Raw genomic sequence first — 23408 nt, 5'->3', positions numbered from 1 at the left:
CTGTAACTCCACCCTTTCCCTTTCTCTTTTTATCATCTGTAAAAAGAAGAAGTAAAGATGACTAGTTCCTAATCCTGCGCTCAACCATGTTTTTCTAACTCAAAGACCCGCCAAAAATAAGTAAGTACCGTAATTGTAAGTAATTTGATATACTGTAGAAATATAAGACTGTCCAGTTTCTATCCGGTTTTGTGTAAGACCCGCACAGCATAGTGAGAAACGTTTGGGTGAGGCTGCACAACTTCGCTTATCTTAAATGTTTTAATTCTTTAATTAATAAATCTCAATTATTTCACTTGCCATTCGCATAACTAAGATTAGATGTGAACACTGTGTGAGAGCTGTTACTTTTGTCTGCAAGTCTTTGGAAACAGACAGTCTGAAAAGCGAAAGTAAGTACAAGCGATGAAGTTCACTCGGGTTCACTTGCTCTCCTTCTCACTTCTACCTTTCATGCTGACTCCCTTTAATTCTTATTACCGTGGATGGACCATCCAGGATGGTGTAACTCTCTCACATATTGTGTTAGTTATGATTGTTCTTTACTGATTAAATGTAGATGTAAAAATCAACGTCATTTTTAGACATCCTGCTTATAACCCAGGAAAAAAGGAGTGTGCACCGCTGTCGGACCAGCTTGTACATTAAACTGGGAAAAAACGTTTCCACTATTATAGTTTAAACGATCGTCCATTCACGTTAGAGCTCCAGTTAAATTTAGTTGATGTTTTGTATGTTTGTTTGAATGTTGAAAAACTGATGAAGGATTAACCTATTAGGTTTAGGGGGCAAAACTAATAAAAGTATTGTGATTTGAGTAATGCAGTTAAAGGCTCCTCCTCATTTTACTCCTGATTCAGTGCTTTGACGGAAAGGAATTAAGAGTCTCATGGCGGACATTCGGACAGTCCGACCACAGCACCACGCGTACTGCGCGAGTAAGGGACCGTCCGACTAAAATACAGATAATATTTATATTATGAATAAGGAATTTTATAAATATTGTTACTGTTAGTGTCAATGTCATGCATGGTTGTCTATAATGACTGTGCATAATAAATGTGGAAGGTTTATTGATTTATAACTACCAGGTCATGTGACCTATTGCCTATTATAAAAATTGTGCCCCCCTGGGCACAAGCTTTTATATTAAATATTGTCACTTTGCATATTTATTAATAATTATTAAGCAATACTTGTATATTTCAATTTCAATAAGTTCAAGTCACGTGACCCATTGCCTCAAAATCTATACTAAAATTTCTGTGGCCACCTGTTCTGCAAAGGGCACAACCTTTTTTTACTCTATATTATCACTTTGCATATTTATTAATAAATTTTAATAGAAATATTATTGTCACTTTGCATATTTATTAATAATTATTAAGCAAGAAGTCTATATTTTATTTTGATAATTTTAAAATCATGCAACCTATTGCCTCAAAATCTTTTCTAAAATGTGTGACCTCCTGTTCTGCAGAGGGCACAACCTTTTTTATTCAATATTATCCATTTGCTCATTATTAATATTTAATAAGAAATCATTCTTTATTTTATTTTAGTAACCTTTAGGTCATGTGACTCATTGCCTCAATAATAATGCTTATTATTATTTTATTATATACCTCGAAATGGCTTAAAAAAACTAAAAAAGGATTAACCTATTAGGTTTAGGGGCAATTACTTTTTCACATAGGGATAGGCTGATTTGACAGCTTTTTTCCCATAATAAATGAAAGAATCATTTAAAACTACATTTTGTATTTACTCTTTGTGTACTCTTTGTGTAATATTGCAATTTGTTTGATGATCTGAATCATTTAAGTGTGACCAATATGCAAAACAAACAACAACAAAAAAAACAGGAGTAGGTGTAGTGTCACGCAAAGACGCCATTTTGTTTTCCTTTGTTTTCTGTTAAGTTAAACTCTGGCACCTCGGTCAGGTAATTGTAGCGCTCGTCTGATCCGAGGTAGCTAATTATGTTTGTTATAAATAGTTTTGTCCTTAGTTTCTCTTTATTGTGCATTTGTTGAGTTACCTTTTGTGACCACTCTATGTCTCTGCGCATGCCCTTTCCCCCTGACTCCTGGTCTGATGTGTTCTGTTTCTGTTTCTGTAATGTGATGCTTATTCTCCTAGCCTGTTTAATCTCCTAGTCTTGTTCAGCACCTAGTCTTGTTTGGCACCTAGTCTTGTTCAGCACCTAGTCTTGTTTGGCACCTAGTCTTGCATATCTCCTTGTCATTGTACTGTAGCTCCCAGACATCCTGTTAATGTCAAGCGCTAGTAATGTTTACTTTAGCTAATCTATCTTAGCCCTGGTTCTGTTTATCTCTTGGTTATGTTTAGATCTAGTCTTGTTTAACTCCTTGTCTCGTATAGTTCCTAGTTATGTGTAGCTTCGTGTTATGTTTCACTCCTTGTTTAGTTAAGTTCCATGTACTTAAGTTTCTGTTTTGTTTAGCATCTGTTCTGTCTGAGGTTGATGTCAGGCTGGTCTCCTAAATTCAGTTTAGAATGATAGTCATGCTACTGCTATTTTGGGTTCTCTCCTAGTTTCTTCCTTTTAGTTCCTTGATGAGACTGAGTTGGTTTATGTTTTTGTTCTGGTGTCTTCATTAAAGACTATTCCTCTCTGTGACTACAGTATGCCTCATGTCAAGTCCCAACCCCGCACACATACTGTAACATGTAGATTATGTTAATAGTTGTTTGTCACCCCTTGTGGCTGCTTGTAGGAAATGACGGAGGAGATCTCTGGGATTTGTGGGTAGAATGGCAGATAGAAAGTTACAAGTTATTTTATTTTTTTATTATGCCAAAATTAAATCCAAATTTGAACAAGCATAAAACACTCGCAACATTTACAAATTACCAAAATTAAGTATTTTAAGTAGTTTAAGATGAGAAAGGTAAAAAAGGACAGATAAGAATATTAAAAAAGGAAAATAAATAAAACAACAAAAGAAACATTTTTCAAGCCAGTGGTTAGATCTACATCAATTTAACCTGGTGAAACGTTTTAAAAGTTCTTTCTTGCTTTTTTTGTTTTTAACATTTTCTAATGTGGTCCTATATTGTTTAATCTGTTTCATAAAATGATTAAAGTTTGGCTTAGCTTTAGCCCATTTTTTCACATGAATGTGATACTTCCCAAGTAAAATAAGTTGTACAATAAAACTAACTGTACTTTTGGAGTTAACATCATCCTGTACAAAAAAAAAAACATCATATCAATTTTTATACATGTTCCAAGCAAGCTAGAAACAAAATTAGAAACGTCCAACCAAAACATACACAGTCAAAAACAAATGAGTGACAGATTCTTTGGCATTGCTATAAAACCCACATAAGATATCAAGATTCAGACTGAAACATCGTAGCAGCTCCTTGACAGGGTAGATTCTGTGTAAAATTTTATAGGATACTTATTTATTATTTTATTATTATTAAAAAGGTTTGTTTTAAATATATTTCTAATGTATTTCTATTACTATGGTAATATGCCCAATAAATATAGTGTCACTACAAAACCTGATCTGAAAATCAGCAGCCACAGGAGAAAATCCAGGATTTCATAATAAAGATATCACTGCCAGGAATTGCATAAAAAATGATATAATAATCTTTTGGCCTTACAGGAATCAGAAACTTATTGAAAAAATTCATAATATGTTAAAAGTAGACCCTGTTCATTAAGTAACTGACTGACAGTAAGAATTCCATTGTCATACCATGCCTGGTTGAAGATTGCCTTTTTTGCACAAGATATCCTTATTATTCCATATAAAGCATCAATGGGGTGAGAAATTCTGTTTATAGATTAATTGCTAAGCCAGCAGAGCCTGCATATGAAAATTTGCTAATTTAACTGGAATTTTTTCCAACAGAAAAATTATATTTTAAAAGGGAATTAATGCCACCCAAAGATTTAATTATGTAATTGGGGAAGACATTCCATATATAATCTTTATTTTTAATAAATTCAATTCTCTTGAAAACATTATTAAGATCTGTGAACCGTACAACCACAAGGCCACCAAAGTCTCTATTATTATTAATATCTTTCCATAAATAATGTATCCTCTTCCTCCAAATAAAATCGTAAAGTATCCTGTCTAATTCATTGACAGCATTGTTTGGAAAATCTGCTGACATAGATATATACACAGACCATGAAATCCCTTCTGCTTTTGAGAGTAGAACACATTATAAAACCCATATAGGGACAGATCTCCCATAAGCCACATATTGAACCTGTTACTAAATTTCTCAACTATAGGATTAAAATTTAACCGGCTTCTCTAAGACAAATCTTTACACACCTTTATCCCAAGGTATGTGGACATTGTCCTTAATTGGAATCCCACAAATTTCTTTCAGGAGACAATCTTTAAGAGAGAATAGTGTGGTCTTATTCTTGTTCATTTTCAATTTAGAGATTCCAGAGAATTCTTCAATACAATTAATAACTTTATTCATTTCATCACTATTTTTTGACAAAAATTGTGGTATCATCTGCTAATTGGCTAAGTTTAATTTCTTTACACTGAAACACTGAAATTTCTTAAAAATCCGATGTGTGCAGCCATAACCTGAGTAACCAATATGAAGAGAAAAGGTTGTGAGATTTTTAGTCTTCCACTTGTTAATGTTACCTAATTATAAAACATTAAACAAAAGCTGTATCTCCAGTCAAAAGAACCAAAGAACGACTCAGGACTCTGGATGCACATCTGGATGATGTAAGCAGGATTTATTGCAGCAATAAAACCCAAGTGAGCCGCACTTGAATGCTTAGGTCATAAATCCAAGCATGATTAGGAGCAGACTGTCTGACAGTTACATGCAGGCTCATTATATACAGCTTTCAAAGGGAAGGGATGCACACCTTATCTCCTCCCTCAGTTCTTTTTTTCCCTCCTTACCAAATTATGAACCCATTATAGGCATGACTTTTCCCTAGAAATTCTCCCATTATGTTTACGTTTTCTATCATATTATGTTACGTCATATACCTCGTCATCTGACTCCCTACGTCATCTGTACCCAGTGATTATATATATTTTTTCCATTATAATTAATTTTCCTTGCAAATTACTTTCCATTATTTTTATACTTCTTTTGCTTAGTTTATTAAAAAAAAAAAATAACAGGGCGTTGCATATTTTTTACTATTTATTCCATTAACTATATAGTTCTCAAGAAACTCATCATGGGTAAGCATCTCTTTGTTTGGTATTATGTAGATGCACATACTAGTTTATTTTTGTGTCTACTCTTATTAAACTCAGTAGTAGTAAAACTGATCGTGTGTCTTTCGGTTATTTGTCTATATTCTTACTTAGACATGGGTGCACGACTGCAGGTGCACGTGTAGCACGTGTATCCAACACATGTTTCAATCCTTCATTAAGTGTGCTCGTGTCTTTGCCAAATCCGGCACCTAGCGCCTCATCTTATGCTCGTGTCTCTGTTGGGTCCGGCACCTGGCGCCTTATCTTATCTATTTATCAGTTCATGTCTGGGTCACTTTAGGGTTTTTTCCCCATGTACTTTGGGTACACACTGTACACTGAGCATCACGACACATCCCCTTCCTGTTTATGTTTTATGACCTGTCTCATAGTCGTCAGCTTTTCTTGTCTCACCTCTAAGTGAACCCAGTATGTTTTATGACCTGTCATATTCTGTCTGCTTTTCTCACCTCTAAGTGAACCCAGTATGTTTTATGACTTGTCATACTTTCTACCTACTTCTATATTATTTCACTGAGATAAATATTATGTTGATTAATATTATTATATTGTTACAGTGCTGCATACACAAGTATATTTTACTAATGGGTTACCCAATGTTTCCCACCCATCATTGGTTCGTTCCCCTATCAAGGCTACTACTACCAGTCAGGGAGGGCTCTGAACCTCCTGCTGTCACAGCTTTTCGAACTGCTCTCTCACACACGTTGGAGAGAACACACAATCAGAGGGCAGCGCTGTCTGCTCCTTCTGCTTGCTTGCGTGAGCTGACAGACTCCTGTGACTGGTTGTAGAGCCGTGAATGATTTAGATATACATCTAAAATTCTGGAATTAATGTGTCTGTCATGTTAACTTAAAAGTCCTCTTTGAATGTACCATTTATGGATGGAATGAGATAAAGATGAAGTGATAAATCATGAGACTTATTTTGACAGAACATTTGAGCATCAGTAGCATTCCAGCTACCTATTGGGATTCCGCTTTTATTTCCTGTTCAAGTATTTTTATGTAAAATGTGTGGTGTACAGTAAGAAAGTTGTAGTAATAACCATAATTTATCTCAACAGAACATACGAGGATCAATGGCATTCCAAGCACAATTTTCTGTTCCTGTTGGAATTTCTGTTCAAAATCCTCTTTTACTTCCTGTTCAAGTTAGGCCAAGAGTAACAGACACAGTGATACAATGTATTATTAACAACAAACTGAATACATTGAAGAAACAAGTAAAACGGATAAATATTAATGGACTGTACCCTTATGCAGAGTGGAATGATGATGTAACCCTACTGACAGCAGCAGTTATTTGTGGGAATGAAGAGATTTGTGACTTTCTACTGAGAGAAAATGCGGATCCCAACATAGTATCCACAAATGGCCTAACATCTCTGCACTATGCTGCAAAGACACCTGAAGTTCCACTGACTATTGTGAAAAGATTAATTGACACAAAAGCTGATCCAAATGGTTATCCAGAACAAATATGTACACCATTACAGTTCGCTGCAAGTAGGGACAGAGCAGACATGTTTAATGCACTAATAGAAGCTGGTGCTGACCCTGCAAGAAATTATGGGGGAAATTCAAATCTGGATAACAAAGTAGAAAGTCTTGTGAAAGATTTACCTTCAGGAAATAAAACTGTAGAAACGCGCAAAATTTTTTTTAATTTCACTGCTGCAATTTCCAAAAAAACTGAGCCAGAGGTTTTTAACTTATGTAGGGAACATTTTTTTGAGGAACATCCTTTTAACCATCTTGCACTTTTTGAAATATATTTTAATGTTGAGGGCCTGACAGCAGAAACATATCGACAAAGTAGCATAAAATGGTTGAAAGACTCCAATCAAACAAGCAATTACATCAATAGATTTATCGAACGCTTTCCAAGAATTTCTCATGAACATAGAATATTTGCAGTGAACACCTTACAAGCTGTAGTTTGCATGATGAGAGAAATATCCTCTCAAATATTTAATATGATTGTACCCATCCTTATCAAATGTTTACTGCCCACTGGTACATTCCAGTTAACACCGCTAATACCGCTAAGTATTCTTTGTGTGATTATGGACAAGTCCTTAAAGCAAAAACCAGCAGATGATCTTAACTCTGCTGTTTTAGAAGAGTTAAGCAATAAACTTATGCCTTTTACTGATCCTAAATACCCAATAAATGTCAGCATTCTTACTTACCGTTTGTTTGCTGCTCTATATGAGTTTTTCCCAGAGCAAGTCTTTTCACATGGATTAACCTCAGTGCCTGATAGGATTCTTACTGCTGTAGCAATTAGAGCAGATGATGTAATTAAGGAGAAACTACGAAGACTGGACACAAATCTCAGATCTTTACAAAGTTCAAGAACTGTAGATAGCTTAGGTGAGGGAGCAGAAAGCATACAATCAAAGAAGAAAAAGAAGAAGAAGAAGAAGAAGAAGAAGCAGAAAAACACTCAACAAGAACCAAGCTTAAAAGAAGATGCTGTACAAGAATTAAAACTTGATTTAGATACTGCAAAAACTTCAGTTGAGGAGTCAGTTTCCACAGTGCATCCATTTGCAGCGCACACTGAGGATTCACCCATAGCAAGAAAATGGCATTCAATCAGCCAACGCTGGAGGCCCAAGCTAGAGAAACTTTCTAGCATCGAAGCAAGTAAGGTTTATCATCTAGGGAATCTTACAATTAATGAAAGCCCTGAATTTGAGATAGCTAAAGGAAGTGATGGAACACGGGTTTTTATTGGCTTGAGAGATGATGGCACTGAAGTAGCTGTCAAACGAATGTTAAAGTCCAATTACCAAGACCTCAAAAATGAAGAGGAATTTCTACGGCTTCCTCAGCTCGACAGTCCTTGTATTGTGCGATATGTGGACTTTGCAGAGGATGACAAATTTGGATATCTTGTCCTTCAACTTTGTGAATACACCCTGGAGGAATACATCCAAGACCATTTGCCAGAAGACAGTTCTCAGCGGCAACAGGTCCTGAAGAAAATTGTAAAAGAAGTGCTCTGTAGCCTGAAAGTTCTTCACAGCCAAGATACCAAAGTGCTTCATCGAGACATCAAACCTCAAAATGTTCTGATTGGTAAGAATAATATTAATTGTCAGCAATTATTGATATACTGTAATTAAAATATATTAATTAGTGGAAATTTGTCAGTTGATCTTTTACCAGTACAATATTAATAGTAGTATTACCATTTACAGATATAACTGGAAAGGCGAGATTAGCTGACTTTGGTATAAGTAGAAGACTGAAGCTGGGAGAGACGACTTGTCGCACTAATGCTGCTGGAACAAAGTGCTGGAAGCCCAGCGAAACTGTTGAAGAAGACAGTAACACTGGCTACAAGAGGAGTTCTGACATTCAGGTTTTGCATAGTAAGCAATCTATCCTCAATAGATAGGAAAAAGTTTATTTGATTTAATTTTTGATTTCATAATTCCTTTAGGTTGCGGGAATGTTAGTGTATTATATCCTCTCCTGCGGACACCATCCATTTGGCAAAGGTGTTCGATGTGAGGCTAATATTCTTGATGGGAAGTACTCTTTGGAAGACCTGGAGGAAGAAATAGCGAAGGACCTAGTGGAGTGGATGATCAGCCATGAGCCAAAAGACAGACCTGATGTAGAGCAGACCCTTTGCCACCCATTCTTTTGGAGAGATATATGGTAAGACATATCTAATAATTTACCAAATATATTATTTGGTTTACCAGGATACAAATTTCTAAATGTCTGAACAGCTGAGTTTTTTTTCTTATGCACTTGGATTTAAAAATAAAAAACAACAACCTCTAAACAGTATTTCAGCTAGATGTTGAGTAACCAGGTGAACCCGGATGAGGATGTATTTATTGATGGAGACTTCAGAGCAATTTTGTTTCAGCCATAACATTTCAATGCAAAACATTATGCTCAAAATTGTGTCTGCACAAGTCCTCTGGGGTTGTGCTGTGGTGTCTTGCACCAGGAGGTTGGCAGTGGATCCTTTGGGTGCTGTGGTTTTTGGGGTGGGACCTCCATAATTGGTCTTGTTTGTCCTTTGCATATGAGTGTTCGATTGGATTGGAGTCCCAATGATGGACCCTGTGTGTGCCAGGCTGTGATGCACTGGGTGTTCTGGTGGATTTCTACACTGGCTTTTTTGTGGGCTTATGACCTTTGCTCCCCACAGGCATGAATGAGCCCTTTAGCATTTTCCATGATGATTTACTTGTATCTAAATTATATTCAATGGTGTTAATGTTAGGGCTGATTGGTGTATATAAGAAATTTTAAATGTAAATGATAGTATATACTGTAAATGACAGAATTAACATACTACTTTCCCTGATCATAATTTGCTAATAGTGCAGGTTACAAGCAAAACTTTGGTTTTCTAAAGGTTAACTTGCAAATGTCTTTATAATTTGTTTCAACATTGATTACAAATGAAAGTTACAAACGATATATCATGGTTTAGATGTTTACCTGCACTGTGTGTACAGTACATCACTCAGAAGATTGTTATACCACTAATAGTGAATGCAATACATAATAATTAATGTTAGTTTGGATGCTGTGTGTGGAAGGACAGGCATTTGCATTGGACAAACTGATTCAGGCCATTTAAAAATTGTCACTTGCCGTAAAAACACATAAAAAATGTATTTGTCATAACAACATGACTAGTTAACTCTGTCGCTTAAAGAGCAATAATATTAAAAGCTGACAGCATTGTATTATGTACAAATTGTGATTTGTAATTTTATCTCTGTGGTTAAGTCAAAACAAATTATAACGTTTTCAGGAGAGTGGAGTACTTAAAAAAGCTGGGGAATGAAAAGGATGTGGAGAACTGCCGCAACGCCGACCCGGACCTCCTTTCCGCTATAGACGGTATTACAGCAGGGAAAAGCTTCTCAGACTGGAAATCAAATGTGAGTCTAACCAGATTTTACCGTTTAATACTGCCTTTCAGGCATACTGTCTCTTAGCCATGTTACAGTAGACAATACTGATGGTACTGTATTTTAATAGTTGGATTTGGGTTTCAAAATATTTGCAATAATGTTTTTGCACAAAAAGTGAAACTGTGACTTGGGTAGGGACTTATTTATGATAGCAGTAGTTACAGTATAGTCAGCTGTCATAAACAGTTTTTACTTGAACATTTACAAACATGATTTATGATACTAATACAGTATACGTGGTAGTGCATTATAAAAGTATTTGGTTTACGATAACTACTCTACTGTATATGGTTCTTCACAGTTGCCCTCTGAGCTTGTGCAAAAACTGGACAGTAAGAAAAAGCCCTACCCAGAGAACACACTCGGTCTGTTGCGCTTCATACGGAATCTGCATGAGCATTAGTGAGTTGTATAGAGGATTTACATTACTGATGTGATTTTTTGTTTGTACTCCATTGAATCTAATTAATATTGGTTTGTCTCAATAGCCCTGAAGAAGCTGAGAAGTTAAATTTGATGACAACATTCCCTGATCTTTTTGAAAATGCTTATAAGTTTGCCAAAACGAAAGGATGGAACAACAGACCAAGTATGAAAAAATGGCTTCGCTCAGTTCCAGTCATTGACCAGGACATAAATACATAGAGCATAGTAAAGAGTAAAAATTCTAATCAGTTTGTGTAACACCAGCATTATAAGAGAATATTTTTATTGTTTCAAAAAAAATTTCTCTGTGATAAAATATGCACTGAGATTTGTTTTAAATATGTATTGTATGTACATCATCAAAACTGTTTAAAAAAGTTTAATTAAATTCTTAAAATTTAATGAATTAAAAAATATATTGAAGAAGCCATTCAAATGTCACTAAAGTTTCTCAGGGAAATTTCTGTAGTATTTGCATGTCATCCGTGATAAATACAAATACTGCTACATGTGAACACAAGTTGAGTTTACTGTAGTTAAGTTTGTTGACATTAGGTTGAAATTTTTTTTTTTTTCATTTTAATTTATTTATTTATGGAAAACTACAGTCATGATTTTGTCCCATTAGAATATAAAGTAAGGCTATATCCCTGTAACTGTGAATGTAACACTGTTTAACAGCCATCATAATAGTGTGCTCTTTTAAATTTTTCTCTTTTAATTTCTAATAGAAATAGAAATAGGCAATATGATAATACTCACTGCCAGAAGCCTATGCAACAACCCCCGGGATATACAAACAGATTTTACATAAAGACTGTGTGACATTCTAATAAATAATTATTCTTTTTTTATGAAGTTTAATGTTAATTTTTACCATTTTTTTCTGGCAAAATTTACAAGACAGAAGTTGGTATGAAGATCCAGAGATTCTATCAATCTCTGCAGTTTTATAACTTTCATTATTAGACAAACATGACTTTTCATAGACTAAACATTCTGTACTGTATTCACTGAATACATAATTAATGTAAATCTAGGGCATTAATTTGCTTTACAGTAGTGAGTTCTGTCCCTCACTAAAAGCCCAAAATCACTCTCAGTCCAGCTGGGGCAATTATCTTTTTTTTTTTTTTTTTTTTTACACTTGTATTTGCTTTGCAGTTTAATTCTTTTAAAGGTTAATAAATCTCATTGAAAACTTTCTTTTTTAAAGTTCAATAAATACACAATACTTCCAGGGTCAATGCATAATCATGTTAAATAAACATAATCTAATTATTGACCAAAATAATGTGATCGTGATTTTTGCAGTACTTAAGCGGATCTAATAAATAGACTTGGAATGTGTCATTTATGCCCATATGAAACAGAAAGTCATGGAGGACTATTTCTTAAAAATTTGCCTAAAAAAGTAAATAGTAAAATACTAATGGGAATATACTATACCCCCATTAGGATTTGTTTACAATGATTTCTATGGGTGCCATTACTATACCATAGCTTGCTTGCGAAACTCTAAATCATTTACTACATTTGCCACCTTTGTCAAAAGCTTTCTGACAAACTTTTATGTGTTTAAATAAAATTATGTTAAATTATTATTTTTTTCATTTTATTCAAGGGAAATTAAACCACTTCATTTATGTTCATTTTTTTATTTGGTGTCTATATTTGTTATTAGTAATTAGGCTACTGCAATCATTACTTCAGACTTTTCACTGTGTTAAATGACTAATGAAAGAGAGGCATTTTGAAAAGAGAAAATATATTATTTGGGAGAGGACAACCATATTCTGTTGGGTTGTCAGTACTGTGTAAAATTACTCATGTCTTACCCTGCCACTCTTGCTTTGTTTCTCGTTCTTCCTCTGAATGTATTCTTTCTCATGGATTTCTTGTTTCACTTGGTTATGGCCAGTTGTTTTGGTGGTTGTAAAGGTGGTATTTTGAGTCTTATCTCCATGTAGCTAAATACTTTTCTAACAAATAAAAAAAGTATTACCTAGCCTGCTCCTCTAGCTGCACTTTCTGGTGAGTTTAAAACTTGTAAGCACTTGACCCTGCAACCTTTTTGGGTCTGGTGCTCAGAGGTGGAAAGAGTAATTAACTTTTGAACTCAAGTACAAGTACTGTTACTTTAGTAAAATTTTAAAGTAACAATTATAAAAATCTCAAGTAAAAGTAAAAAGTAGCTCATTAAAAATTTACTCAGAGTAAACGTTACCGCGTTACTTTTTTTTAACAGTGATTTTAGTGTAGTTCCAAAAAAACAAGCGGATATAAATCTCAGACTAATTGTTGTGACTTTGCATAATAAAGCTGTTGCCTTTCTTGGGCTTGAAATCAAAATGGTCGCTTAAACATGATGTTACGCTTTGTGGCAGATAGCTGAGGGAAAAAAGAGCTCAGAGCCAAGAATAATGTTCAGGACAAAACCTATATCAGCCTCTTTTAGCGTCACAAAATTATAATACAAAACATAAAGTAAAAGTAAAGAAAAGAGTAAAAGAATAGAGCATTTAGGGGGTGAGCAGCACACCTGAGCTCCTACTCCGTTCTCTCCTTCTCACACACACACCTCTGCAGTGCACACTGGGGGAGGAGCGGCAACTCTTAAAAGGGCAAAATACATTCATACACATTCATACATACATACATACATAGTAGTGGCCGTTACAATGGCCAGGGGTTTGCTTCATAAGAATTTGATGGCAATTCGCTTTAAATCAGATGGCAATCAATCAATCAGTGCAGTGGTTTCTGGGGTGCAATTTTTTCCCTTTCCCATTGCAGATTTTTTATTATTTTTCATTTTCATTAATTTTTTTTTACTTAGTAGTGAATAAGCTTTTAAATGTAGCGAAATACAATACCTCAAACAAAACATACTTAATTAAAAGTAAAATTACAGATAAAAAAAAAAACTACTTTAAAAAGTACAAGTACTCAAAAAAAACTAGTCAATTACAGTAATGCGAGTAAATGTAATTCGTTACCTTCCACCTCTGCTGGTGGTTGTGGTTGGGGGGGGGGGGGGGGGGTATTACAGTATATTCAGATTTTTTTATCTGAATATAATCCCTTTAGTTTTGATACCATTTTTCCCACATTGACTTAAATTTTACAGTGGCATGAAAAAGTATTTGCCCCTTTCATATTATTTTTCTCCCATATTTGTGACACTTACAGTAAATGATTCAAATCATTAAACAAATTGTAATATTACACAAATATAACCTAAGTAAATACAAAATGCAGTTTTTAAATAATTTCATTAGAGGAAAAAAAACTGTCCTAAAAAAATCTTAATTATCCCCAAGATTTTTGGGCAAATATTCCATGGACCGAGATAAAAGTTGAACATTTTGGAAGGTGTGTGTTCCATTACATCTGGCGTAAAACTAAAATACCATTTTAGGAAAAGAATATCATACTAACAGTTAAACATGGTGGTGTTAATGGTATGGTCGGGAACTGGACGACTTGCCATAATTGATGGAACCATGAATTCTGCACTATACCATAAAATCATGAAGGAGAATGTCCGGCCATCATTTCGTTACCTCATTTTCGTAACTTGCAGCAGGACAATAATCCGAAACACATCAGCAAGCCCACCTCTGGATGACTCAAAAAATACAAAGTTAAGATTTTGTAGTGGCCTAGTTAATGTCCGGATTTAAATCTGATTGGGATCATTTAACAGGCTGATAAACTCTTTATTCCTAAAAAACCCTTCAATGGGCAAATGAAAACAATTCTGAATAGAGGACTGGGCCAAAATTCCTCCAAACCATGTGAAAGACTCATTGCCAGTTACCACAAACACTTAATTGCAGATGTTGCCACATGTGGCACAACCAGTTACATGTATTAGGTTTAGGGGCAATTACTTTTTCACATAGAAGCTTTGGACAGCTTTTTTCCTTTAATAAATAAAATCATCATTTAAAACTGCATTTTGTATTTACTCAGGTTATCTTTGTGTAATATTTAAATGTGTTTGATGATCTCAATCTTTTAAGTGCCACAAATATGCAAAAAATAAAAAATAAATCAAGAAGGGGCAATTTCACAGCACTGTATGTTAGCTTAAATTACTCATGCAGATCAAAAAATTGCAGGAAATAGGACAAGTAGGACGAAATGACGGGTCGGGCAAATATATAGGAAACCATGCTACCTTGCACATCAGTATGGGAGTCACATAAAAAGAAAAACTTGCAATATTATATTTTAAGCAATCGCCAGTTTATGTTACAGCAACAGTTAGGTTTACTGTTTCTGCCACTGGTTATTTTTTATTGGTCCGTAATACTGTACCTGCTCCTGTTTACGTTTAATTACAATCACTCAACTCAGTAAGAAGCGAGAAATTAAGTCAATATGGTTGTTAAAAGTAATTTTATCATTATCATGGATTATATCTGATTTAATGCAAGACATCAGACAAATGAGTAACAGTTAGCTTAATTTATTAGCAAGATAATCTTGCTAGGCCTATTTATTCATATGAAATATATACATACAGTATTTGAGATATTTTACTCCAATTAATTATGTGATTGTGTAATTTTTTCAAATATTTTGTAAGCTTTTTAAGTACAAAGTTACCTTTATATTGCCTACTTTATAAAACCAGTTAGTCCACTCACTGTCCACTTTATTATGTCCATTCATATGTGAAATGTTTCATCATCCCTAAAAAAACACCATTTCACAATTTGGGTCCTAGAATATGCCTGTGCTGTCAGGGAAGAAAACTAATTATGTGATCAGTACTGAAGGGAAGTAGTATGCTGACATAATTTTATTGCCATATAATAAATATATATAACTGCCATATAATGTTGCTGAGTCTAGACCTGACCAACTGAAGCAACCACAGATAATAACACTGCCTCCATAGTCTTGACTAAAGTGATATTTCTTTCGGCCACACAACTGTTTAGTCCCAATCCTGTGAGTTACTTTAATTATTAAACATAGCTGTGGTTTCTAGCCTGTCGGTGTTCCTTATGATGCAAAGTCACAAGGCTTTTACTGTAAGTGATCTCTGATCAAAGTCATTTATGATTTTTCCCAACCAAATTTCCCATGTTGCCAGATAGTAATCACTTGTGTAATTATCCAATCAAATGCTTTTAAGTATTTGCATATTTACATACAAAACGAACTGATAATAGTGATGAAGATTTTTAATTCATAAGATTAATTTAAGGAATAAGAACTATTCCTTGTTGTGTCCACTGCACTTCTATACACTTACCGGCTGGTATTCAAGACGGACAAACAGATATGCACGCTTGATGTCTGAAGATCTCTGTTTATTATTAGCAAAGAGAGCATATTTAAGTTTTTGTTCCGTACATCAAAAGACCAAGTCATTAACATGTACTGTAAGTCATAAAGAAGTAAGTCATAAAGTCAGACAGACAATAGGAAATACATTTGCATTTTCCGGGTTAAACAAAACGGTTCCAGCAGACACGTGCCGTTTGGATTTATATTCATCTGGATATGGGTGTAGTACGAGGTCTTATGCTATTGTGTGCCATCCTGCCATATTACAGTTTTAATATTTTTTGTCACTTTTGCTTTATTTATGCGTGCTCAAACCTTGTCGCATGTAATGAAAATGTTTCTGTAACTCCAAGCTTCCCTTGTGTGCTCAAAATCTCTTTAACTCCCATACAACTTGTAGTTTTCCCTAGCTCAAGCTGTAGAGCTTGCATGCACTCAATTTCACAATGCTGCTCTTCCAGGAAAGCCTCAGAGAAAGCCTCTAGTCCTCTCTAGTTCAGTAACCACAGAGAAACAGCAAATAAAAAATATATAATTCATGATATTTTAACTTTCACCCTTTAGGTACTAAAGACATAGACTGTACTGTACAATGCAAAAAGGTTTGTAGGAATAGGAATATTTGTAAATAATACAATATTTAAAGTGACAAAAATATATTTTTTTATTTAAAGAAATAAAATGCCTTCACTGAAGGCCTTATGGTGTCGCGACTGGCATTGATAATGGTATTCAAACTCTCACTGGGCAACAATTAGACCAGTAAACATCAGATACAGGTGCCATATGTCTTGTTTAAAGAAACTGTAGCCACAATATAATAATACCTTAAACAAACAAAAATTCTGCAATGCTGAACAAATCATTGTCTGTTAAGGGAGGTGTCACTAACATATTAGCAAGAAAGTTCTCTTTAAATGAAATACTTATGGATGTTAATTAATAAAGATGAAGTGATAACTCCTGCCACTATAATTTTTCTTGACAGAACATTTGAGAATCAATGGCACTCCATCTAATATTTGAGATTCCTCTTTCATTTCCTGTTTAATTTAAGGGTAAGTCAAGGGTAACAGATACATTAACACAATGCATTATTGACAACAAACTAAAGAAATTGAAGTTAGAGGGATAAACATTAATGGACTATATACCCTTTGCAGTTTGGAATAATAATGTTACTGACAGCAACAAGTGTAGGTGGGAATGTATGTGGGATGTATGTATGACAGCGCGGACATGTTTAAAGCACCTATAGAAGCTGGTGCTGACCCTAAAAGAAATTATGAGATAAATTTAGATTTTGATTTTAAAAAGATTATTTTATGAAGGTAATTTACTTTAAAAAAAAGCTGTACAAAAGTGCATGCATGCTTTAAATTTCACTCCTGCTGCTCCTAAAAACATTTTCTTGAGAAAACATCCTTTCAATCATTGTGTACTTTTTTAATTATAATTTAATGACGCTTGCCCATCAGCAGAATAAAAAACTTTCCCGTCAAGGGGTCACCACACTGGACCACTCGATCCACACAACAACTTTAGCACAGGTTTTACACCGGATGCCCTTTGTGGTGCAACTCTCCCATTTTATTTGTGCTTGGGGCCAGAATAGTATTAACAAATAACATAAAGTGGTTGACAGAATCCAAAACCAGACAACTACATCAAGGGATTTATCAAGCACTTTACGAGAATTGCTTATGAACATAGGATAAAGGCACTTAACACATTTACATGCTGTAATTAATATGATGAGGGAAATATCCCCTAAAATATTTAATGCAGTTTTACCCATTCTGACCTGTTTGCAAACTACAAATAGAATGGACGGAAATTTGTTCATCCCATACAAGTATTCTTTGTATGACTAAGTCCTCCAAGCAAAAATCTACAGATGATCCTAACTCTGCTGTTCTTGATGAGTTATTCATAAGCATTTGTGCTTCTGGTTTAATTGCTGCTCATATGGGTTTGTACCAGAGCACATGATTATGTAATTAAAGAGAAACTGCAAGGACTAGACACAAATCTCAGATTTCCCCAAATATCAAGGGCTGTAGATAGGTCAGGTGAAGCAGCAGAAAGCACAACATTAACGCGGAAGAAAAATAATGTAAAAAGAAGAAAAACAATCAACAAGAGATAAGTTTAAAAAAGGTCCCGTACAAGAATCAGACCATAATATTGCACTTCAGTTGAGGCATTAGATTCCACTGTGCGTCAATTTGTAGCACATACTGTGGACTCACCAGTGACAAGAAAATTCAGTCAGTCAGTCAACACTGTAAGTCCAGGCTAGAATATAAGTAAGTAACTCCCCCAGAAGCTTTTAATGACCGGTAGCCCTGAATTTCGTGATAGCTAAAGGAAGTGATGGAGCACAGGTTCTTCTTGGCCTGAAAGATGAGGGCACTAAAAGTAGCTGTCAAACGAATATACAGGGCTGAATTTCAAGACCTCAAAAAAATAATTAACATCTAATATATACATCACAATTTAAATCACAATGTGTCAAAATAATTACAATATAATTTTTTGGTCAAATCATGTAGCCCTCATTCAGATCATGCCATCTTTTAAGGAAGCCAGCAGTGCAGTGTAAACCACTAAAGCATCAGTGTGGTGTAAAATCACTTTATAAGGAATAACTGTACACCTACTCAGTCACTTATTTAATTAGCCAATTGTGTGACAGTACCATGCACGAAGTTACTGAGAGACAGGTCAGCAGCTTTGTGTAATAGCCATATCAACCATCAAAAATTTTGAAAAATGCTCTTGCAGTGATTTCTGAACATGGCAGTACACCCTTCACGATGTGCTGGTATTAGTTTTTCTAGTGGTAATTGTGGTAATTCCCTGGGTTTACACAGAATGGTGCGATAAATGAAGAATAACCAGTGATCAGCAGTTCTGCAGACCTTTTGAGGTCGAAAGAGAATGGCCAAACTGGTTCAACCTGACTTAAAGCTATAGTAATTCAGTAATTCAGATGACCACTCTGTTCAATTGTGGTAAGGAGAACAGCATCTCAGAATGCACAACACAATAACCACTGAAGCAGATGGGTTACAACAGCAGAAAACTATGTTGGGTCCTATACTTCTTTTAACCGAGTACATAGAGCTAAGGCTATAGAGGCCAAAGGCACCAAGTAAGAAAAGTCATCTCTAACTGATTTCATGCACATATCAATAATTTCAAATTTCATTTTCCTCAGTGGCATTCCTGGTCACTGGATCTACACCGTTGGGATGTAGAAGAAAAGGAGATTTAAGGCATGTAAATGGAATTGAGTGATTGAATTGACAAAGGGTTTACATTTTTTCTGTTACTAGAATCTATATGAGTTTCACTCATACAGTATATACTCGAATAGAGTATATCTACAGTTTCATTTTTTAATTAAACCACAAAAGAAAATGAATCGTCTCGCTATACTGTTTATATCCTCCAACCCCCAGGCATTCTTTCCCGCCCTTTCTGTTTGCTGAAAAAAAATCTGTTGTAACTCCTCCCTGTCTCGTTTTTCTTCTGTAAAAATGAAAGAATAGAGATGACAAGTTTCTAATCTTTTACTCATCCATGGTTTTCTTTTAAATCACAAACCCAATGAGCCGCAAAAAATAAGTAAATACTGTAATTATATGTCATTTTGTATATAAGACTGTTCGGTTTATATTCGGTTTTGTGTAAAACACACACACACACACAATAATGAGTAACGTTTGGGTGAGGCCGAACATTTACCCCCGCTTATCTTAAATGTTTTATGTGAAACGCAGATGCTCCGACTTATCTTATTTGTTAGACCTGAAAGCTTTATGAAACTGAGAGCTGTTACTTTAGTCTGCATGTCGATGGAAACAAACAGGCTGGAAAGCGCAAGTAAGTACAAGTGATGAAGTTCACTCCGTATTCTGCTTTGAGTAATGCAGTTTAAAGCTCCACCACCAGTGGCGAGAAAACTCACTTCTACAGATTGATTTTTATAAACTGATGATGTTATTTAAGTCATTCCATGGAAATGGCACAATTTGAGTCCCTCTCACCTCTTATGGTGTATTTCATCTATTGGGTCACCAAACTTTATATTTAAACAGCTTTACATATATACTGAAATGCACCCTTTAATACAGCGTAAAAAAAATGAACTATTTTTTTTCTTTTTATGAGAAATAACTGTTTTTTCATTTGACACCACCTATTTTGTAATGTCCCTTATGGCCTTGATGAAAGTTTACTTTGAAAATACCAAATAAAGCTATTTAAAAAGTCAATAAATTTTGATATCAACATAAACTTCTATTTGTGCTCTTTTGCTTAATTGTTAATTATTTATTAAAATCACAATTATTTCTGTACCTGAGTAACCCCTCAACCCAGTTACACGAATGATCCCACCCCCATAAATACAATGGTGTGATCCAGAATCCCATCTACTGTACATCAGGAAGTGACATCACTGAAGTCTTTTGGACAACACGACCACAGAGACAGGCAAGTTGCTCCCGTCTTTTCCTTTATTTTAGTCATTTATCTTGTGATAATGTGGTTGTCAAACTTAATGACTCAACACCGTACCATGAAAAAAAGATAGAAAACTATTACTTATGAAAAAGTTTTTTGTTATTTCATAAATATATGGTGATTTTGAATTTTATGCATGCCATGTGCTCTCTGTCTGGTATTCACTACATTGAGCAGCGACCATTTTGTGCAAAAATCTCAACCCTGTCACACTCAACCCTGTTATGTTTTTGATTGTAACGGGGTTGTGAGATTGTGATGGTGTTGAGATTTTAATACTTTGGTTGTTAAGTTATCCAGTTATTTAAATTCATTATTATTATATTCAATCAACATTCTTATACTGCATGCATGCTGAATGTGATTTATGTTCCATGTTAAGAATGCGAGTAAGATGGCACCAACAACAGCAGCAGAAAGGCAAAGGAAGTATCGGGAACGGCTTAAAGCTGATCCTGAAAGAAGGGAAAGATACTTGCAGAGTGAGCGTGAGAGATGGAGAAAGAATGTAGAGGCAGGGAAGAAGAAAGCAATTAATGAACTGAGTAAAAGAGAACAGCGTAAGAAAAGAAAAATGTGGAGAGCAGCTTACCATAGGAGCAAGGAGAGGAAAGAAGTGCTCAAGAACTTGAGCACTCCTCCACAGAGTCCTGATCAGGGAGATCACCCAGAGCAGCCTTTCTTTGTTTTGAAAGAAAACAAAGAAAAATACAAAAAAAGGTGCCAACGTTCAAAGAAATCTTCGGATTCACCACAGTCGAAAATAACACGACTCACTTTAAATTGCCCCGTTAACCCCCAAATAAAAAAAACCTTACTTTTCCATGAATCACTCATTGAAGATATTAGAAATAAATACAAAAAAGCCACCAAGGACAGAGAAAGGCAGCTGATTGCCAAAGTCACGACAGGGAGAATTATAAAATAATACAGGTTGCAAAAGTTTGCAAGTGACTCCCTCGGACTTTCAAACAAGAATTTTAGACATCATGACAGTCTTCATTTTGAAAGAAAGAGGACCAGCAGGTTTACTGAAGACTTCAAAAAAAGAATCAAGGCATTCTATCTCAGAGATGATGTGAGTAGAATGACCACAGGAACCAAACAAACACTCACAAAGAACAAATTAAAAATGCAAAAGAGGTTCCTGATGGACACGATAGAAAATATCCACAGAAGATTTTTGGCAGAAAACCCAGACCAGGTGATATCCTATTCTTTTTTCTGTCATTTACGCCCCTTTTGGGTTGTGTCCAACACTCTCTAAACGTGACACATGCATGTGTAAGTTGCATGAAAATCTCAGCTTTCTGGCAGTAAAGCTCCGTCAGTTGAAACTCATTGAGACTGCCAACATTGAAGAGTTGATAGAGAAGGTTTGCTGCAACTCATCCAGCAAGAGTTGCATGTATGGAGAGTGTGTCCATTGCAAGGAACTGTCCACATCACAAGTGCATACAACAGCACCGCAAACACATCATTTACCCAGTGGGTAATAGAGGAGACGGAGATAGACAAAAAGGGAGAAAAGGCAACTGTCAAGGTGACAGTCAAGAAATCTGTGGAGGGCACACAAGAGGACTTCATTGAGCTATTCCACAGCTTTGTAAAGAAACTGCATCACTTTAATATCAAGCAGCAGTATGCCTTCTGCCGTGAGCTGAAGAACAACATGTCAGGGGAGGAGGCCTTGATACATGTTGACTTCTCAGAAATCTACAGCTGTAAATACAGTTCTCAAGTTCAGGCGGTCCACTTTGGGGCTTCACATCAGCAGGCCACCCTTCATACTGGAGTGTTGTATGTTGGTGGACTCTCAGAGCCTGTGTGCTTTAGCACCATCTCCCCCAGTAGACATAAAGGCCCTCCAGCAATATGGCAGCACCTAAATACTGTGCTAGATAACCTTCCTGGCCAACATCCACAAGTGTCTGTGCTGCCCCTTTTAAGGACGTACCCTGTACGCAATACAAACAACGAGGAAACTTCAGAACTGGACAGAAGAGGATTCAAGGCTGGTTCTTGGAATTTTTTCGAGGCTAGTCATAGAAAGGGAGCACCAGATGGTGTCAGGGGAGCCTTAAAAAGAGCAGCTGACATGATGGTAGCAAAGGGGCATGACATCCCAGATGCAGAAGAGTTATTCAGGGCCTTGTCTAAAACAAACACAAGTGTGAAACTGTTCTTTGTGAAAAGTGAAGATGTTGAGGAAGCAATGGAGAAAATGCCAAAGCAGATACCAGCTGTTCCTGGAACCATGAGAATTCACCAGGTCATTACTGTAGCTGCAGGAGAACTGATGGTTCGTGATGTAAGCTGCATGTGCACAACACGGAAGCAGTTTAACTGCAAGTGCTTCAACACCCAGTGTTTTACTTTTCGCCAGAAGATAGAAACGGCTGTATCACAGACAGCCAGTGGGGGGAATCCAGAAAAAGAAATCCAGTGGGAAAGTCCAGAGCTGATTGGCAAATGGTGTATTCTCAGATATGACAATGATTTGTATCCAGGCATCATTCTAAACATACAAACAACACATGTCCAGGTCAAATGCATACATCGTGTTGGGTCAAACCGATTCTTCTGCCCGCATCAGGATGATATCCTCTGGTACCTGTTTGATGATGTCCTTGAACTCATTCCACCCCCACAGACTGTGACAAAGCGCCATGTGGAAGTCTTGAAAGAGGTGTGGAACCGACTCACGAGATGAATTCATGGAACAAAAGGCACATTTATGCATATACTGTATACAGACACACACACTGATGCAGGCACACACATGCAAAAACACTTTGACATGGACACAGACACAGGCGCTGATACAGACAGACACATTGAAATTGTTAACTGATTATTATTGTTATTAGTTCAACCAGTTCATCAAGTTTAATTGTATGTTATCCGAGCAAGGATGA

General features: G+C 35.6%; 1 protein-coding gene across 2 annotated transcripts in view; it reads left to right on the top strand.

Moving 5' to 3' along the window:
* Positions 1-23408, top strand: part of LOC128519237 (uncharacterized) — a 42732-nt gene continuing 19324 nt past the window's right edge. Inside the window, exons 1-7 of one of the 2 annotated variants that reach the window (XM_053492886.1) lie at positions 1-120; positions 6331-8353; positions 8476-8639; positions 8721-8941; positions 10062-10191; positions 10526-10626; positions 10713-12420. In XM_053492886.1, the coding sequence (XP_053348861.1) occupies positions 6346-8353; positions 8476-8639; positions 8721-8941; positions 10062-10191; positions 10526-10626; positions 10713-10869 (2781 nt within the window). In that variant the 5' untranslated portion in view covers positions 1-120; positions 6331-6345 and the 3' untranslated portion in view covers positions 10870-12420. Of the gene's footprint in view, positions 121-6330; positions 8354-8475; positions 8640-8720; positions 8942-10061; positions 10192-10525; positions 10627-10712; positions 12421-23408 lie in introns of those variants that run through there. The other variant, XM_053492895.1, reaches the window with a different exon arrangement.

Source organism: Clarias gariepinus, chromosome 1 (assembly GCF_024256425.1).
Source record: "Clarias gariepinus isolate MV-2021 ecotype Netherlands chromosome 1, CGAR_prim_01v2, whole genome shotgun sequence".
Lineage (NCBI taxonomy): Eukaryota > Metazoa > Chordata > Actinopteri > Siluriformes > Clariidae > Clarias > Clarias gariepinus.
The sequence above is the reverse complement of the archived record's forward strand: the minus strand, read 5'-3'. Positions and strand labels throughout refer to the sequence as shown.